Here is a 19,010-nt window from a genome sequence, read left to right as displayed (position 1 = left end):
GCTCTGTGGCATGCCCCTCTAGTCTCAGCTGCTCAGGAGGCTGGGGCAGGAAGATCTCTTGAGCCTTGAGCCCAGGGGTTCAAGGCCATTGTAGGCAACACAGTGAATCTTGTTTCCCAAGTTTTTTTTCTTCATCATAATGCAAAATGATACTAATAGTTTGGAAAATAAAGCCAGGTGCAATGGCATGTGTTACTGCTACTTGAGAGGCGAAGATAGGAGGGTTGTAAGTTTGAGCCCAGCATGGGCAATGCAATGACATCTCTCAAAAAAATAAGTAAATAAAGTGTACATTTACTATACTGCTAAAGCAGTTACACTCCTGGTACCCAATAGATATGAAAATAGATGCTCACGTTGGTTCTTATGCATGAATATTCACGCCAGTTTTATTTGTAACAGTCCCAATTGAACATAGCCTAGATACAGGTCAACTGATAATAAAATTTGGAATAGCCATGCCATGGAATCTGCTCAGCAATTAAAAAAAAAGAGAGATTAATTATCCATATATGAAACAAATCTCAAAATAATTATGCTTAGTGGAAGAAGCCAGACAACAAATGAGTCCATATTGTATAATTTCATTTATATGAAATTCTGGGAAAGACATAACTAGGTTTATAGGTTCTTGGTTACCAGGGGATCAGGAAGGGGATTAATTGGAAAAGGGGTGTGAGGGAACTTTTTGGGTTGACGAAAATGTTTTTGTGTCATGGTTCTGGTGGTGGCAATATGAATATACTACTGTTAAAATTGTAAACAGTAAATTTTGTGTTTGTAAGTTATATCTCTAAGCTGATAAAAAAGGACAAATCTATATCATAGTACTCTTATGAAAAGAATAATAGACTCAAATCAAGTATGGGAGCTCTGCTTAGTTTGGGAATTATGTTTTTATTGGACATTTACAGTGCAACAGTGTTTGGACTTATTTGTAGTGTAGCAACTTCAGCATCACTTTAAGAATTTTCTTTAATGGTGATATGCTGGGAGTGACATACAACATAACTCTAGAGTAAAATCTTATAGAGATATTTAAAAGGTTGTTTAAAATAGGGTGTTCTATTGATTATGTTTGAGGAACTATCCTTTACTTCTCCAAATCCTCGCCTAATAGGGACATAGACTAGTTGCCATTTGTGATGAGTGTAGGACAGATGGGAATGTGTGCATTGGTGACAGAGGCTTGAGTAAGGTCTCTGATTTTTAGCCATTTTTCAAATAGAGGCCCAGCAAAACTTAAGTAATTTGCCAAACTTTGATATTCTAATCTTTCAAGTTTATATTGATCCAGCGTAGTATAAAGATGGGCTACCTGTTTACTTTTCATAGTATTGCCCCACTTGTAATGATATACTATAGCTAGCATAAAATGAGTGTTCCTTTGCCTGTAGTGTGACAACTGTGTCTTAATCACACTTTCTTAGACAAGCACTTGAAAGATCTGCTGTCTAAACTACTGAACTCAGGTTATTTTGAGAGTATCCCAGTTCCCAAAACTGCTAAGGAAAAAGAAGTGTCCTTGGAAGAAGAAATGCTAATGCAATCAGAGAAGAAAAAACAATTAGTGAAGACTGAATCTATCAAAGAGTCAGGTTTGTCTGAAATTTTTCATGGCTGAATTGTAAACAATCATTTTGAAATTATTGCCTTATTTTAATTTTTTAGATCTATATGCATGGTAAACTTGGTGCAAGATACGGATAGCTTTAGAAAACATCTTTAGCTTTTACTACCATGATTGATAGAGTGAACCTTAATAGCAACATTAGGTCATATTCTGTTCCAAGGGATTACATTACTTTAAAATGAGGCTTTTATGGAATTTGAATGAACCTATTTTAACTACCAATAGGATAATTCCATTTAAAATTGTGGTTTAAGTGTAAGGTATAGTAGAATCCAGTAGTGTAGTAGAATGAGAATAAATAATATAAGGTTAAAATACTGATTTAGGGCCAGGGATTTAGCTCAGTGGTTCTGCCACCTGCCTCGCAAGCACAAGGTAGCAAGTTCGATCCCCGGTACCAAAAAAAAAAAAACTGATTTAGGAAAAACTGATGGAATTTGGAAAGGAAATATACTTCTGAAGTGGTCATTTTCTTGGGAAAGAAATATTTTAAATAAAATTTTGCCTTTTTTTCTTGAAATTGCATTTGTAAACAAGGCAGGGTTCCAGTGTCCACTAGCAAGTTTCCAGTCACTTTACAGGTTTATTGCCCTTTAGGACTGCTGCTAGGTCCAGGGCTTTAGCATCTCCTCTCTTCCCTCCCTCCTGACCTTAGACTGATCTGGAAAGCCCTATTTCAAGCTGAGACGACTCATTGCTACCCCCACAAAACCTGAGCTCCAATTCCAACTTTAAAACTGTATTTGTAGGCAGGGGAGGATAACTCTGATTTTCAATAAAAAATAAACTTGTAGTTTAAACTTGACTTGAATGGAATGACTTCTGTAGGAAAGCCTCTCCCTCAAGTCATGTGCTTGATTTTCCCCTCTTTGGGTGCTGGGATGAACCAGGGCCTAGTGCATGCCAGGCAAATGTTCTACCACTGAGCTACAACCCCAGCTCTCCACATGCTCTGGGCTAATAAGTAATAGAATTACTCCTACTGTGAGTATACTTTATTACTGTATTATCATTTTTCTGTTGCTCTGAAGTATGTTGCTGGAACAAATTACAGTTGTAATCAAGTAAAATTGTATTTACCAAGTGTTTATTTAATATTCTTTTGCAGAGACTCTTATGGAACTTGCACAACCAGAGATACAACCCCAGGAGGTAAGAGAGTGAAAGGTCATTTGCTGATCTTGTTGTTCAGGCTTTTGTGTGCTGTGGTTAGGGTGTGAGACACTAGAGCCAGACGACCTGAACTTGAATCCTGGCTTTGCAGCTTATTAGCTTAGTGAGTTGGGGCAAGATTGTTAGCCCAGATGTGTCTGTTATCCTTGTAAAGAAAATGAGGAGGATGATAATAATTAATGCCTGCCCTTGGGGTTATGGTGAGAATTAGTGGAGCTAACCTGAATTACTTAGAATTTGCCCTGGCACACTATAACTGCCTAAATGTTAGCTGCTGTTGTTTTGGCCCGTGTTAGAATTTAAAGATGTGTAGGATTTTGCACTCTCTAGAATTGACTTATTTTGTCCCAGAAGAGTGTATTTGTTCTCTTTTCGAAATGACATTGAAATGGGCCTGGGATTTAGCTCAGTGGCACCGCGCCTGCCTCGCAAGCACAAGGTTCTGAGTTCAATCCTCGGTACCACAAAAAAAAAAAAAAAGAAATGACAGTGAAATTTGTGGAAGTTGAAAAGAATGGGAGAAGGAAAGACACAATATAGTTGCTAAGAAGGAAGTGATGAAAAGCCTAATCATCATTCAGTAAATATAAAGCTAAGCAGTATACCTTCCACTAGTTTAGCTGTCCACTGCCTTAACTTGTACGAGAGCTAAGAAAGTATGTGTGGGGTGTCCCAAGGCTGACAAAGACAGAACAGCCTGTGTAAAAAGGCTTAAATCAAGCAGTTGTGGTACCAGGATCTGCAGTTCTTGCTAGGCTTAAGTGAGTCAAGCATAAATTGCTACTTTTGGAAGTATCAGTTTCTGTTTCAGTTAATTGAGGAAAAGGAATGGACGAAGAAGTAGGTCAGGGCTGGGGATTTAGTTTAGTGGTGCTGCCCCCTGCCTCACAAGCGTAAGGTCCTGAGTTCGATCCCCAGTACCAAAAAAAAAAGAAGTCAGTCTTTTCAAGAAGAGTAAGGACAGAAGTTGCATGGCAGTACAGCAGCTCAGACCAGTGGATATAGGAATACTAATAGAGTTGGAATTGAGAGATGAACATTACTTTCAAAGACTTCTACAAATTTTATGACTCAAACGTGTTATCTCCTTGATTTAGTTTCTTAATAGACGCTATATGACAGAAGTAGATCATTCAAACAAACAAGACAAAGAGCAGACTTGGGAAGCAGATTATGCTAAGAAACCAAATCTCCCCAAATGTTGGGATATGCTCAGTGAATCAAATGGTCAAGAGAAGAAACAGGAATCTTTCAAGTCCTGGGAGTCTCCAGTTAAGCAGCAGGAGGTATCAAATCTTGACATTTCCTTAGAACAGAGGAAACAAGAGATTCCAAAACTCAGGTCAACCCTGCAGGAGGACAAGCAGCAGGAGATCTCCAAACCCAAGCCACTTCCCAGCCAGTGGAAGCAGGACACTCTTAAGTCCAAAGAGGAGCAGAAGAAGCTGGAGACACCAAAGTCTTGGTCAGCTCAGCTGCAGAAAGAAAAGGATCCAAAGAAGCCCATGCCAAAGTCCTGGACACCTGTGCAGAGTGAACAGAATGTCACCAAGTCGTGGCCCACTCCAGTGTGTAATAGTCAGGATTCTAAGCTGCCAGCGACTTCAGAATCCTGGGACCACAGTGCTGAGAGTCAGAAATGCTCCTTAGTGCCACAGTCTCAGATTTCTCCAAAGTCCTGGGGAGTAGCCACAGCAAGCCTCATTCCAGATGAGCAGCTGCTGCCTAGGAAGCTCAACACAGAGCCCACAGATGTGAGTACATGTCCCTGTCTGCGTCTGCTGTAGTAACTTACTGTAGCTCTTTAGAAACAATAAAACACAAGTGAAATTAAAATGTTATGTCCAGTCCACCTTCACTGGGCTTGTCTCTCTTCAACTAGGAAGACCACTGTGAAGTGAATGTGATATTGTAGGTATTGTGAGAGAAAGTGGTGCACAGCCACTGTGGTGGAGTGGGAGCTCAGAGCTGAGCACTGCTGAGTGCAGGCCAACCGTCTGCTTTTTATAGGGTAGGGATCCCATCCCACTGCCCCCTTCCACTTATTTTTTTGGAAAATCTCTACCTGATTTGTTATTTAGAAAAAGGCATTTGTTATGCTAGGTGCTTATAATGGGAAACCACTGAAGGTTTGTAAGGGGAAGTTTCCAGCCGAAGGCTATCAGCTTGTGGTTGCTAAGATGCAGAGACTGGTTCCTTTTTCTCTTAAAGGTCCCACATTTTTAGGCTAAATTCTACCTAAGGGTCTCCACTGTCCCTAAAAAAGTGATACAACACTTTTTTCCCCCCTAGTATTGGGGATTAAGCCCAGGGCCTTTAATTTTTTTTCTTTAAATTTTGAGACAGAGTCTTGCTGAGTTGCCCTGGGTGAGCTTGGATTTGCAGTCCTCCTGCTTCAGCTTCTCAGAGTGCTGAGATTACATGTGTGTGCCACCATACCTGGTTTGTAATATACATTTTAATGAGTAGATTTATTATTTTCTTTAGAAAATTGGAAGCTAACCTAGTATGTCTTAGAGGCTAACCTGAGATGAAAGTTCTATAATTATAAAATGTTTAATACCAAAATTTTAATGGCACCATATGTTATCAAAATAGCACCTAGTTCAGACAAGACCATCCTGTAATGGGTGACACTGTAAATGCTTCACAGGACAGGAGACTTACTTCCTGTGTTTCACTTGGTGCCTCCACCTGGCTTATGGGTGACTTCTGACAGAAGTTGTATTTTTTCTGTATTTTCTTTTACTTATTTGTGGCCACTCAGATTAGTTTATACTTTTATGAAGAAGGTACAGGTTGGTTGCAGATATTCCAAGTTTGGGGAACTATTTAAATTTGTTCAGGATTTGTTTCAAAATAAGAAATTTTTAGAGCAAGGAAAAAATAGGCATTAAGTATTTGTAGTTAGGTTTTGAAGTATGAGATTTACTTTAAAAAGTTAGGCCTTTTTGTTAATGATATTCTATTTTAGGAAGATTTGGCTCATAATGAATAATCTTTGGATATGAGTCTATACAAGTACTGCCTATTATTTTTATTTATTTACTTATTTTTTTTTTTGGTACTGGGGATCGAACTCAGGACCTTGCGCTTGCAAGGCAGGCGGTGGAACCACTGAGCTAAATCCCCGGCCCCTTGTACTGCCTATTATTAAATTATTACTATTATTTTTTGAAGCAAAACATTTGTTGGTACATTTTAGATATGCATAATGATAACATTCCTTATAGAAAATCTGCATCTGTACATGATATATTTTTTTCCTTTTTTCCGATGCCACCCCATATCTTCGACCCCTTTCCCCCTCCTTATTTACAAAAGCTTTGTTTCCATTTTTTCCTTTTATTCTTTTTTCTTGCACCTTCTTTCCTTTCTCCCTCCTCTCTCCCTCTTTCCTCTTCTCATTTGAACAGTTTCTTCCCATTTCCCAATATCTATTATACATTTTGGTTTTTATTTCTACTTTTGGTTTCTCACACCAGAGAAACAATGTGGTATTTAAACATGTGTGTCCAATTTATCTCACTTAAGAGTATGGTCTCAACCATTTAGCTAAAAATGTCTCAAGCTTTTCCTTTATGGCAGAGTAGTATTCCATTGTATTAAAAAACTCCACATCTTTATTCATTCGTCTGTTGATGAGCATTTGGGCTGTTTCTGGGATTTAGCTATTACAAACTGTGCTGCTGTAAACATGGGTCTGCATATATTGCGGTGCTATGATGCTTTAAATTCTTTGGGAAGATACCAGGAAGGGGAATAGCTGAGTTGAATGGAACCTCTAGTTTTAGTTTTTTGAGGCACCTCCACAGTGATTTTCACAGTGGTTACACCAGTCTACACTCCCACCAACAGTGGAGAAGCATTCTTTTTTCCCTACAGCCCTGCAAGCATTTGTTATTGGCTGATTTCTTGATAACAGCCATTCTTTCTAGAGTGAGATGGAATCTCGGTGTTTGTTTTAATGTGCATCTCTTGAATGATCAGTGATGTCAGCATTTTTTCATATATTTATTTGCTGTTTCTACTTCATCATCTGAGAAGTGTCTGTTCATTTCAGGTTCCCATTTTTGGATTGGGTCTTTAAATTTGGGGGGTCTGATTTTTTTGAGTTCTTTATGTTAGGATATTAGTCCTTTGAGGAACAGCTGGCAAAAAATTTTTCCCACACTGTGGGTTGTCTCTTCACTCTGTTGGTGGTTTCTTTTGCTATGCAAAAGTTTTTTAATATAAGATCCCACTTAGTGATTTTTTTATAATACTTCCTGTGTGATTAGGGTTTTGTTCATAAAGTCTTTGCCTTCAGCAGTGTTTCTGTTTTAATATTTAGATCTTTGATTCATTTTGATTTTAATTTAGTAGATGGTGAAAGATATATGTCTAGTTTTAATCTTTGGCACGTGGAAAGCCAGTTTTTCCAGCACCATTTTATTTATTTATTTATTTTTGGTTCTGAGGATTGAACTCAGGACCTTGCACTTGCAAGGCAGGCGGGGTGCCACTGAGCTAAATCCCTGGCCCGAAAGGTGTAGTGCTTATTTTTTTTCCAGTACAGGGAATTGAACTGAGGACCTTGTGGTTGCCAGGCAGGCACAGTGCCATTGTTCAGCATGATTTATTAAAGAGGCTATATTTCTTTCTTTCTTTTTTTTTTTTGGTACCGGGGATCAAACTCAGGACCTTGTGCTTGTGAGGCAGGCACAGTGCCACTGAGCTAAATCCCTGGCCTGAGAGACTATGTTTGAGTGAAGGTGTTTGGCTCCTTTGTCAGAGATAAGTGGCTGATTATGTCTGGAATTGTTTCTGCATCTTCTAATCTGTTCCATTGATCCTTGGGGTTCTTTTTGTTTGTTTTGTTTTTTTGCCAGTACCATGCTGTTTTTATCACAGGAGCTTTGTAGTATAATTTCAAGTTAGACATTGTGATGCCTCCTGCCTTGCCTTTGTTGCCCAGAATTACTTTTGCTATTCTAACTCTCTTCTCATTCCAAATGAATTTTGCATACATAAAAATAACTTGAAAGGATCTATGAACCTAAATATGAAGCCCTAAAAGTATAAAACATTAAGAAGAAATTATAAGGGAAAATGTTTATGAATTTAGGGTAGGCAAGAACTACCTAGGATACAAAAAACATGATGTATAAAAGAAAAAAATGGATAAATGAGATTCCATTAAAATTTAGAACATTAAATGACATCATTAAAATGGAAAGTAGGGGCCGGGGACTTAGCTCAGTGGTTCCACCGCCTGCTGTGCAACCGCAAGGACCGCAGTTTGAGCCCCGGTACCAAAAAAAAAAGAAAAGTAGTCCTTAAACAGACCATATTTACAGTGCATATAACCTATGACCAGAATATGTAAAGAACACTTACAGCTCATTAATAGACAACCCAATTAAAAAGTAGACACAGAAGATGATAAATAGCCAGTATAGCACAAGGAGAGGTGTGCAACTCTAGAATCAGAAAAATACTAATCAGTATAATAACAAGATTGAATTATACACTCACTAGGGAGATGAAGTTAAAAGTTTTAAAAGCCTTGTCATGACTTTTTCTTTTTGTTGGATTCTCCCCCTTTGCGTTTAATTTGTCACGCCCAGTGGATTCATTCTGCTGGGCTTCCTGGGGTTGTGATCCTCATTGTCTTTTCCTAGGGTATTGTCTAAAATTTTTTGGAGTGCCGGTTTGGTATTCATGAAGTTCTTGAGGTGCTCTTTATCATGAAAGTATCTTATTTCTCCATCAATTTTGAAAGATAGTTTTGCAGGGTACATCAATCTGGGTTGGAGGCTGTTTTCCTTTAGGGCTTGAAATACATCACTCCAAGCTCTTCTTGCCTTGAGAGTTTGCATTGAGAAGTCTGCTGTGATTGTGATGGGCTTTCCTTTGTATGTGATTTGTTTCTTTTCTCTCACTGCTTGTAGAATTTTATTCTTCTGTTGGATTTCTGGAATCCTAACTATTATATGCCTATGTGTAGATTTTTTTTGATTAAGGCTAGCTGGAGTCCTATATGCCTCACTTATCTGTGTGTCAAGTTCTTTTCCCCTCCTTGGGAAGTTTTCTGCCATCACTTCTGTGAAGAGTTTTTTTATGTCATCTGCACTCTCTCCTGTTTCTTCATTGACTCCAGTCAGTCTTATGGTATTCTTCTTTGCATTGTCTAGCAGCTGCTGTGTTGATTTCTCGTGTTCCTTACAATTTTAAAGCAATTTTTCTTTTCCTGGTCACTAATTGCAATCTTATCTTCTATATCTGAAATTCTGTCTTCACATTGGTTCGTTCTGCTGTGCAGACTTTCTATGGAGTTTTTAATCTCCTGGAAATCTGTTTACATCTGTTTTATGGATTCTATTTGTTTCCTGTGTTGGGATTCCATCATGTTCCTCAGATCCTCTATTTTTTATCTGTGTCTTCTCTAGATTTATTAATCATGTCTTGCACTATGAGCACAATCTCTGCTGTTATCTGAGAAATTATCTCTGATATCATTTTTCCCCGATCCTCTTTTGTTGCCAGTTCAGAGAGTCCAGGTGGTTGAATATCAGATTGTTCCATCTCGTTTCCCTTTGGGGTTGCTGTAGGTGATCCGGAAGTCTGTTTTTGAGGCTTGTTGATGTGTCTTCTCATTTGCATGGGGATTGGTGCTTCTGGCACCCGTGTGGCTCACCTTCTCTGCCCTAGGAGCGTGGAATGGCGGGGAGGGGGAGCTTCTCTCTGGGTGCTGGGATTGGCTCACCTTCTCTGCCCCAGGAGCATGGAATGGCGGCGGGGGAGCTTCCTTCCAGGTGCTGGGATTGGCTCAGCTTCTCTGCCCTAGGAGCATGGAATGGCGGCAGGGCTCAATGAAATTTTTAATCTCCTGGCTATGTTTGAGTCTGTTTCATGGATTCTGTTTCTTTCCTATGTTGGATGTTCATGCTTTCCATCATTTTCCTAAGCTCTGTTTTTTTTCTGTGTCTGCTCTAGAGTTACTAACCATGTCTTTCATTATAATCACCATGTCTGCAGTTATCTGAGAAACTATTTGTACTTAGATTTTTTCCTAGAGCCTCATTCATCTGCTTTGTTACTTCTGCTGTTACCACTTCAGAAATCCAAGTGTGTGGGTTTTGAATTGCCTCCAGGGTTTGCCTTTGAGCTAGAAGTTTGAGGTTATATCTTGCTTAAGTGTCTTCTCATTTTCCAGTTTGTTTCTAGTTTAATTTCTGGGTTGATGCTTATAAATAGCTTATGGCAAGTAGCTTTATTGCTAGTATTTAGAACCTTTAGGAAATGACCACTTGTCAGAAGTGTTTTTCAGGTGTAGCTGGCTTTTGGGTTTGGAGTCTATTGCAAGATCCTACCTCTCCAATTTTGGGGGGATGAGAAGTTGCTGCCTATTTTGCCTAGCCCTTGGTTCTTTGGCACTGGCACATAGTATTGTTTATGACCATTAGTCAGTCTCAGTCTTGGTGTACCAGGAAGAACAGCTGATGAGAACAATTATATTACCTTGGCTAAAGTAGTACAATCAGCAACAATGATACATCAAATGCAGCCTAGAAAATGACAAACTGTGATAACTATTAATTTACTACCTTTAACTGTATGAACTAGAATTGTAGTTATATAACAAAATCTAAAACAAACCAGAAAATTGTATACATTAACTATGCCTCCAGTATAGCAATTCTTCTCAAAGGAGAAAATTTAAAAGAGGTTAGGAGGAAAAACTAGAGAAATAGAAGAGGAAGAGATTGGAAGCAAGGCTGGAAAACAAAGGAAGATAGTGCTAACTTTGGGAAACTGGTGAAGACAGGGAAAGAGAGAAGGAAGAAATAAAAACAAGAACAAAACAACGACAAATAATAAACTAGAAACAGTGTTCACACTTATATAAAAATAAGAACAGGCTGGGGAGTGGTTAGTTCAGTGGTTCTGCCGCCTGCCTCGAAAATGCAAGGACCCAAGTTCAATCCCCGGTACCAAAAATAAGAACAAGCAAAAGCAATAGAGAAATGTAAGAGAAAAGAAGTTCACTTCATGATGTGTCTGCTGTCACTCGTACATAAAGTGGGCAGACAGAGTCCAGATCCATGTTGATGAATCCCAACAAGCCAGCTGTAGATTTACAGTGGGGTAGTAGATAATTCCAGCAAGCCTGCACCTTTAGTTCTGAAGCTCAGTCTGGTTTCTGGTTGTGAGCCTGGAACCTGTTTTGTTCAGCCTGCAATATCTCGTGTGCCTCCTGCTGGCTTGAACTTGGCTCCTGGACCTCCTGCCAACTTGAATGCAGTTCTGCTTCACCATGATGGAACCAGCCTGAAGCTGTTCTGAGTTCCGAGCTCTATGGGCTCCTCTCAAAGATGGCTATTAGCCAGTCACCCTTTCCTGGGGTACATCTGAACCTGAATAACTTACCAGCCACTGCAGTCTACTGTATCCTCTGTTCTGTTCCACTGATGAGTTTCTCTGTGGAGGCCTCTGGGGTTGCCAGTAGTCACTGTGCAGCAGCAGGTTCCAGCAGTGAGTCAGGGCTCAGGAGAAAGCACCTTGCCACCTCCTTCTTCTGTGTTGAAGTCTCTCTCTTTGCTCTCCCCATGGGCTTCAATTCTCCCTTCAGATCCTTGCTGGGTCCTAGGGACCCACTTCCCTCCTCCTTTTCTTTCTCATGTTGCTATATTGCAGCATCTGGACACCAAATCTTGGAGAGGCTGTTTCCCTGCTGTTTACTACTCTGCCATCTTCTGGAATCTGCCTATTATTAAATTATAAGTTTACTTATTTACCATGATTTATAATGCAGACTTTTTGCTAACAAGTCTACCAAGAAGTGTGAACATATCTTCTAGTGTTCTCTGCCTCTGTGTAATCCTCTTTTTTCTTGGGTGCCATTTTATCCAAAGGCTTTCTGAAAGTCTTAGGTACTCCAAAAGCATGAGAAACCATTTTGTTCAGGAAAGCAAAGCATTTTATTTTATAACCTACCTCTAGCGCAATTCCACATTACAGAAAGACAATTTTAGTACTGTCTTCTTTTGTTTTCATTTCCCTCTGTTCAAGTGCTGATGTTATCTTCTTCCTGGTCCTATAGTAGATTGATAGCCTTATTTCATTAACCAGATAACAGACAACAATAGTTGTAGTCTAATAGCAGTTTTGAGAAACTTATACAGTATTTAAAAACCCAACTTACCTCAATTAAGCTGTTTTAAAAAAACCCTGATTTGAAATTCTGCATATGTTAATGCTGAACCTTTACCATATCAGTATATTGAGAACATCATATTTGTTAAATGGGATTTAAAACCAGGGGTGCTTAGTTGGAAAGGCTAAGGTCATATTGAATTCAGACACCATTGTATTGACATTGTGGGGTCTTTCAGCAACTGCATGGACACATGTCTATAAAATGTAGTGTTTGTCCATCTGTATTGCTATCTCAACTATCTAGAATGTGACTATAGGCCAGGGCAAAGTAGAGCTCAAACCCAAGATTAGGTGATATGAAATTAATCACTACTGCTCCATCTTTTCTCCCCAAAGGAGCCCTTCTTTATTTACTTAAGGTCTATTAACTTATCTGGTACCTTTGCCAAGTTTAGCTGGGTGAGTTCTCAGTGAATTAGAAAGCTGAGAACTCATGCTGATGACTCTAAAAAGTAACTATAAGGTGAGCACAGTGACACACATATGTAATCTCAGTGCGCTGGGAAGTTGAGGCAGGAGATTCGCAAATTTCAGCCCAACCTGGGCAACTTAGGGAATTAGTGAGAATCCTGACTATAAATGAATAAATGAATGGACTGGGGGTGAAGTTCAGTGTGAAGGCCTGGGTATAGTACTGAGAAAAAGAAAAAGAAGTAACTGTAAAGTGTCAATTAGGTATAATTCAAAGTATGAAGAACTTTTAAGCAATATAGCATGAGAGCTAACCACCTCAAAAACATCAGTAGCCCTCAAGAGTATAATTAACTTTTCAATAAAATATAATAAAGTATTTCCTCAAACTAAGAGATATGTGTGTGTATAAAACATTACATCATAATGCTTCTGAAATCAGATATATTGTAAAATTAGGATGTATGTTTAATATGATAGTAATTTTTGCCCTGGGGGGAAAAATAAGTTTTTGTTGCGTGTCATGGTCAGTGGCATCTTATTGCAGAGAACATAGTAGTGTCTGTAATGAAAATACTCTTAGCAAGTAAGTTCTACAATTCTGAGCCTTCCTTTTAAACAAAGACAGTTATTAACATTTTTCTGAAGGGGTGAGAAACTATTAAAAGTTTGCTTAAATTATTTAGAAAATGCATTTATGTGGAAATTCTTTATCTGTGATAAATGAGCATTGTTATTTGATTTAATATGCAGTGGATGTATCCTGAGTTTCCTGAGTCCGGCTGTTGACTTTTGAGTTTCACTTTCATACATGTTGAATTTGTTTTACAGGTGCCTAAGCCCGTGCCTCAGCCTCTAGGTTCTTCCTCTGTCCTTCCAAAGGATCCAGTACTAAGGAAAGAAAAACTGCAGGATCTGATGACCCAGATTCAAGGAACTTGTAATTTTATGCAAGTATGAGCCGTTAAAAAAAGAATCTTATATTTGTAGGTTGCTACCTTGTGATCTGAAGCATTATACGGAAATTGCTAAAGTGTGGACCCGGCTGCCCAGAGTGGCGTGAGTCCTGGCTCTGCTAGTTCTTTTCTGGGTGCACATTAAGTCACTCTGCCCTTTTTCTTTGTTTTTCTTTCTTTTGGTACTAGGGATTGAACTCAGGTCCCTCCGCTTGCGAGGCAGGTGGCAGAACCACTGAGCTAAATCCCTGGCCCTCTGCCCTTTTTCTTTGATAAAATGAAGATAATGACTCTACCTCTTTAGTTTGTTATAGTTTTAATACTTGACATACCTAAAAGTTTGGCAGTTGTTTTATTTTTTGCAGTGTTGGAAATCAAACTTTTGCACAGGCCAGGCAAGTTCTTCAAAACTGAGCTGCATCCCCAGCTCAGACAGTCACTTTAGAGTTTATTTTTGACTCTTGATTTCTTTTTCTATAGAGACTTTTTAGCTTCTTGACATAGTTATTAGCTAGATAATGTCCTTTTTTTTTTTGGTACCAGACTTCAAATTCAGGACCTTGCGCTTGCAAGGCAGGCATTGGCACCACTGAGCTAAATCCTTGGCCCTATATACTGTACTTCTAAGATAATAGGCTATGGCCAACACCATGAATAATTTGAAGGTAATTGCTTTCAAATGAATATTGTAATCTTTGTTCCTATTCATTATTAAAAATTTTGTTTTTAGGAATCTGTTCTGGATTTTGACAAACCTTCAAGTGCAATTTCATCATCACAGCCGCCTTCAGCTTCTTCAAGTAGCCCAGTAGGTATGTAATCTTCCTAAAGATTTAGAGCAAACAGCTTTAGAATAGTTGTTTCTTTTACGAATCATTTATTCTACTTAGCTTAAGGGTTAAACTAAATATGTCTGTTAATCTAACTGTACCTATTGAGCATCAGAGTTAAATATGGATATGTTACTTTTAAGACTTTAATGTGCTTAATGACTTGTTTGTATTTTTTGGAGAATGTCTTTAGATGGGTGAATAGAAATGCTCAATTCTATTTTTATGATTTTTAAATATTTTTCTTGGAGTCATTTCTGTCTAGGCCTTACTTGACTTCTTTGGACTCCAAATCTAGTGTTGAGGCTTTGGGATCTTAACTGTGAGTGAGATTAACACAGTAACCAGCAGTGGAGCCTGGATTTGATTTGATCTGATGTTTCCAGCCTCAGGTTCTTTGCTCTATGCTGGTTTCTCTCAGGCAAGGGAGACATAGCCAAAGCTGCAGCTCAGCTGTAGTGGGCAGTGTGAAGGAGCACAAGGCTGACACAGTGCTTCCTGGGTGAGGTAAGGAGAATAGAGAGGAAATAACTAAAGTGATAGTCACTAACAAGAACCCAAGCTGGAAGCTGTGTGATTGAAAAACACATTAATACACATCACCAGAGGGGAAAAAACCTAAATAGCTTACTTCACAACTTGTGTATTGATTAACTACTTGTGTATTGGTTAATTACTACTTGTGATAACTCAGGTTTTATATTCTAGATTTCTATTACCAGTTATTTTTAAAAGTCATAGTTCTTTTTTGGAAACCTTGAAATTCTGTTTTTACCCATTTAACCTCAAAACGTCAAGAATCACAGATGAACTTAGTATTTCTGACTGGACTTCTTTGGCTGTTTAAGTTCTTGCAGAATGTCTAGCTGGTGCTTTTTCTGTAAAATGTAAATTTTAGTTTATTCCTGGTTGATTGATGTGCATTAACTTTTCTCTCCCCTCCATAATGCTTGGTTTATTTCAGTTTCTGCCTTATCTACAGAGCAAAATATGACCAGTCAATGTGATTTTCTTCAAGAGCCATTACAGGTAACTTCTCCAAATTAATCTTCATTGACTTTTCTTTGTTATTCAGAGAAAGACTTTTGCTTTGGCAAGAATGATCATACTGATTCTAAGGTATCTAAATTATTAAAAATGTTCTAGGTTTTTAGATTAAACACAACTGGTCCCCAAAAGATTCTTCAGTGACTATGCTGAAAGCATCAGTTATAATAGAGAAGGTTAGCTGATTCTAGTAAGAACAGAGCAAGCCTGAAGAATTCACAGGTACATTGTCTGAGAATTTTACTTTGCTACTGAGCTGCATAAATCAGTTAGTATAGTATATCAGTATTATAAAAGATCTGAAGAAAGAAACTTAATTGTTTCTAGTCCATGGTTAACCAGTTCTTGCCCTCCCCTCTGAATACTTCACATTCTGAAGAACTAATTTTCAAAGAGTAAATTTAGAAATACAAAAGGATAGCAAAGTGTGGTCGTGTGTGCCAGTATTCCAGCACTCTGGGAGGCTGAGGCTGGAGGATCGCAAGTTCAGCCCATCCTGGGCAACTTAGTGTCTTAGCAATACCTTATGTCAAAAAAGGGCTGGGGTTGTAGCTCAGTATGAAGACCCTGGATTCAGTCCTCAGTACCGAAAACCAAAACAAAAAAGGATCAAGTTACTGATATGTCTGAATGCCATGTTACATTTCCATTAATGGTAGTTCAAGCTTCACTGGCTTTCTGCTGATTACTTTTAAAAAAGTTTTCTGAGTGTCCCTGTGACAATTTTCTTGACTGTAGCTTTTTGACAGGAGTTAGGTATTTTGGTTGGTTCAATAATTGTAGTATTCCCTTCCAAAAACTTCTGAGTAAATGTAATTGTTTATAGTGGTTTATGTGTAGTTCGATAAGTTGTGCAGTTGTGTTTGTTCAGTGGGGTGTATCAGTGAGGTTCTGCTGCATCCTCCACTCTAGTACTGTTTCACTAGAGGAGTTCCATTTTATCTGCTCTAGCTGTTGGGTTTCTACTGAAGGCCTTGCATTGACAACCACTGATCTGCCCAGTGTAGGAGACCTTAGGTGCAGTACTGTAGGATGCCTGCATCAAAATCCTCTGATCACTTGTAAAAATATGTATTTCTAGGTATTACCTTAGATTTGGAACAGCACTTTAGGCCTGTTCTAGGGATTTATATTTTTAATAAGTTCCTTGGATGAAGCTGTATATTCATATTTGGAACCACTGGTTCCAAATACCATGTTTATTCACTAATACTCAACTGCCTCTAGTTGGTGTACTTAAAGACCAAGAGCTGCTGCTTCTAAATGAATACAAATATAAAGAATATGTCTTTATCTTTTTTTGTTGCTAAGCTTTTGTGGGGGGGGGGGTTGAGGATCAAACCGTAGGCCTTGCATGTGGCTAAGGAGCACTTTACCACTAAAGCTACACACAGCCCCTCAAAGTGACCTTTTAAGTAAAACGTAAGTCTAACAAGCTCAAGTATCAAGTGGCCCAGAGAACTGTAATGTAGCATCACTGACAAGGGGAGCTTTGTTAGTGGTGTTAGTTATGACCCTTCACACCCAGTCCCATTTATTTTGGGCACTTTTCTCAGGGTTTTAATGAGAAGCACAGAAGAAAGGCATATTTTTAGAAACATTCCAATCTCATAATAGTTGTAAATTTTTGATTAAATCAAAGTTATACCTATTTAGGTGTATAAAATGTTCTAAAATCAGATTTTTCTTCCCATAAACACTTTGTTAAGCTTGGTCCTCACTCTTTTAGTAGCATGTCATAAAGGTCCCTTGAAAGGGCTGTGGGTATATATAGCTTCTCTGCTGTTTGGTTACTACTTGTTAGTTTTCCAGTTCACCTGTTAAACTGCTTGAGCTTCTGGGAACTGCACAGAAGCACTTAGATAAAAGAATTGGAGTCAGTCACTTTAGACTGCTGTTGCCTGATTTTCAGTTGTGTGTGATATTCTAGTATCTGTTGTGCCATAGCTTTCCTCCCTAGTTGCCCTTAGTGTTCCATTGGTCACAGTTGTCACAGCCTTAGTGTCTACTGTGCTTTCTCTCAATTTTTATTTTGTACATTCTCTCAACTTACAAGTTTCACGAGAATTTTGGTGCCATGTGGTTTTATGTAGAGTGTATCTTGTTCATCCTTTGAACAACAAGGCTCGTGGAGTGGAAGTGGAGTTGTGATGGCCTGCAGTGTGAGTGTGCATGGGATCACCTCAGTGACTGCTGTGGAGGCCTCATTGGAAGCCTGGTCCCAGGCTTCAGGGCTGAGATTCTGGATGAGTGAAGGTGGGATCTGAAGGGTAGTTTGTGCCCAGGTCCAGAATGGCAGTGTAGCAGACCGTTGGATTTGAATCTTAGCTCTTACACTTAGTTTTAGTGTGATCCTGGGTAAATTTGACCTTTCTGTATGTGATTGTCAATAAGATAGGGAGAGTTGTAGCTGTGAAGCAGGCCCACTGCAAAGTGCTTGGCACTAATGAATGCTAGTAAGAGGAACATTAGGAAGGCTAGGGCCCAAGAAATGCAAGTGAACAAAATGTGCCTTTCACAATATTTTATATCTTCCTGCGTCTAGGCTGCTTCTCCAGTTACTTGTAGCCCAAATGCTTGCTTGGTTTCTACTGATCAGGCTTCTTCGGGATCTGAAACAGAGTTTATGACCTCAGAGACTCCTGAGGTAATAAAAGACCAATTGTCTTGATTTCTTTTCTGTTTCAAAGAATAGAAGAACCAGCTTATCTTACAAAGTACAAGCATGATTAGTTGAAAGATGTAACATTTATATTTATTAATGCATTAGTTTCTATAGATATTTGGTTCTGGAATTTGCACAGGGAACTTTCTTGTAATTTTGCCATATAAGTAGATTTATTAGTATATTGCCTTATCTACTGCCATAAATGTCAACTTTTAATATAAAAGTAAAAAGTTTCACATAGGATTAGGTCAAGTTTCTCACCATGATTACATTGAAGGAATACTTAGAAAAATCTTGTATTTGTATAACTAATGACAAATTTTTAAAAAATTAATTTTAGGGCTGGGGATTGAGCTCAGTGGTTCCAGTGCCTGCCACGCAAGCGCAAGGTCCCGAGTTTGATCCCCGGTACTAAAAAAAATAATAATAATTTTATTGGTTTTTATTTTTTGAAATTAATTTTATTGGTTTTTAATTTTTAAAATTAATTTTATTGGCCTAATGACAAATTTTATAGTATTGATATTAGCACTGATCCACTTAAAATGATCCAGTTTCTTTTTGGGTTTTGCTTTCAGTTTTAAGTTACAGCTTTGGCTATTGAGCAAATCATTGAGATGGATATAGTTTGATAGGATGAATTTTGGGGTGCAGTTTAGCAACTATTAGGTTTTAGTTTGGACTGAACTATTATACGCAGAGAAGACTATGTCTTCACTATAAGATATAAAAAGTCAGTACAGTATATGTGCTGCCGAAACGAGCACAAAAAACGTCAGTATAAATAATCATTTTTTTATGGTGCTAACTTGGTCTAAATTGAGATAACTTGTCTTCTCATTTTCAAAACCAGGAAGTGATTGTTACCACAGTTGTCTGCTCCATATTTTGATTGGGATTGGTTTTGATATCTCTTGAAGCCTTTTGCATTAAAATCTGTTATATCAAAACTTGCCTGTTCTCTTTGATAAGGATTACTTAAATTAGATGAGTGTTGGTTTTCTTTCTTAGGCAGCTGATTTAGAAATATTCCAATAAGTCTTTAAAATAGAGAAAAATTAAAACTAAAGAACTAACCTAAGATTTTTCTT

The 19,010-nt window shown here is 38.3% G+C and overlaps 1 protein-coding gene across 22 annotated transcripts in view; it reads left to right on the top strand.

Moving 5' to 3' along the window:
- Nucleotides 1–19,010, top strand: part of Caprin2 (caprin family member 2) — a 53,851-nt gene that overhangs the window by 24,076 nt on the left and 10,765 nt on the right. For 15 of the 22 annotated variants that reach the window (XM_087200009.1, XM_021236568.2, XM_087200013.1 and 12 more), the window contains 7 exons: nucleotides 1,431–1,598; nucleotides 2,742–2,785; nucleotides 3,904–4,560; nucleotides 13,250–13,372; nucleotides 14,105–14,186; nucleotides 15,169–15,233; nucleotides 17,797–17,898. In XM_087200009.1, the coding sequence (XP_087056135.1) occupies nucleotides 1,431–1,598; nucleotides 2,742–2,785; nucleotides 3,904–4,560; nucleotides 13,250–13,372; nucleotides 14,105–14,186; nucleotides 15,169–15,233; nucleotides 17,797–17,898 (1,241 nt within the window). The remainder of the gene's footprint in view (nucleotides 1–1,430; nucleotides 1,599–2,741; nucleotides 2,786–3,903; nucleotides 4,561–13,249; nucleotides 13,373–14,104; nucleotides 14,187–15,168; nucleotides 15,234–17,796; nucleotides 17,899–19,010) is intronic. The other 7 variants (XM_087200016.1, XM_087200008.1, XM_087200015.1 and 4 more) reach the window with 2 other exon arrangements.

This window comes from Heterocephalus glaber, unplaced genomic scaffold (genome assembly GCF_053883595.1).
Source record: "Heterocephalus glaber isolate CG9 unplaced genomic scaffold, H.glaber_assembly_v1.0 deba00001733, whole genome shotgun sequence".
Lineage (NCBI taxonomy): Eukaryota > Metazoa > Chordata > Mammalia > Rodentia > Bathyergidae > Heterocephalus > Heterocephalus glaber.
The sequence above is the reverse complement of the archived record's forward strand: the minus strand, read 5'-3'. Positions and strand labels throughout refer to the sequence as shown.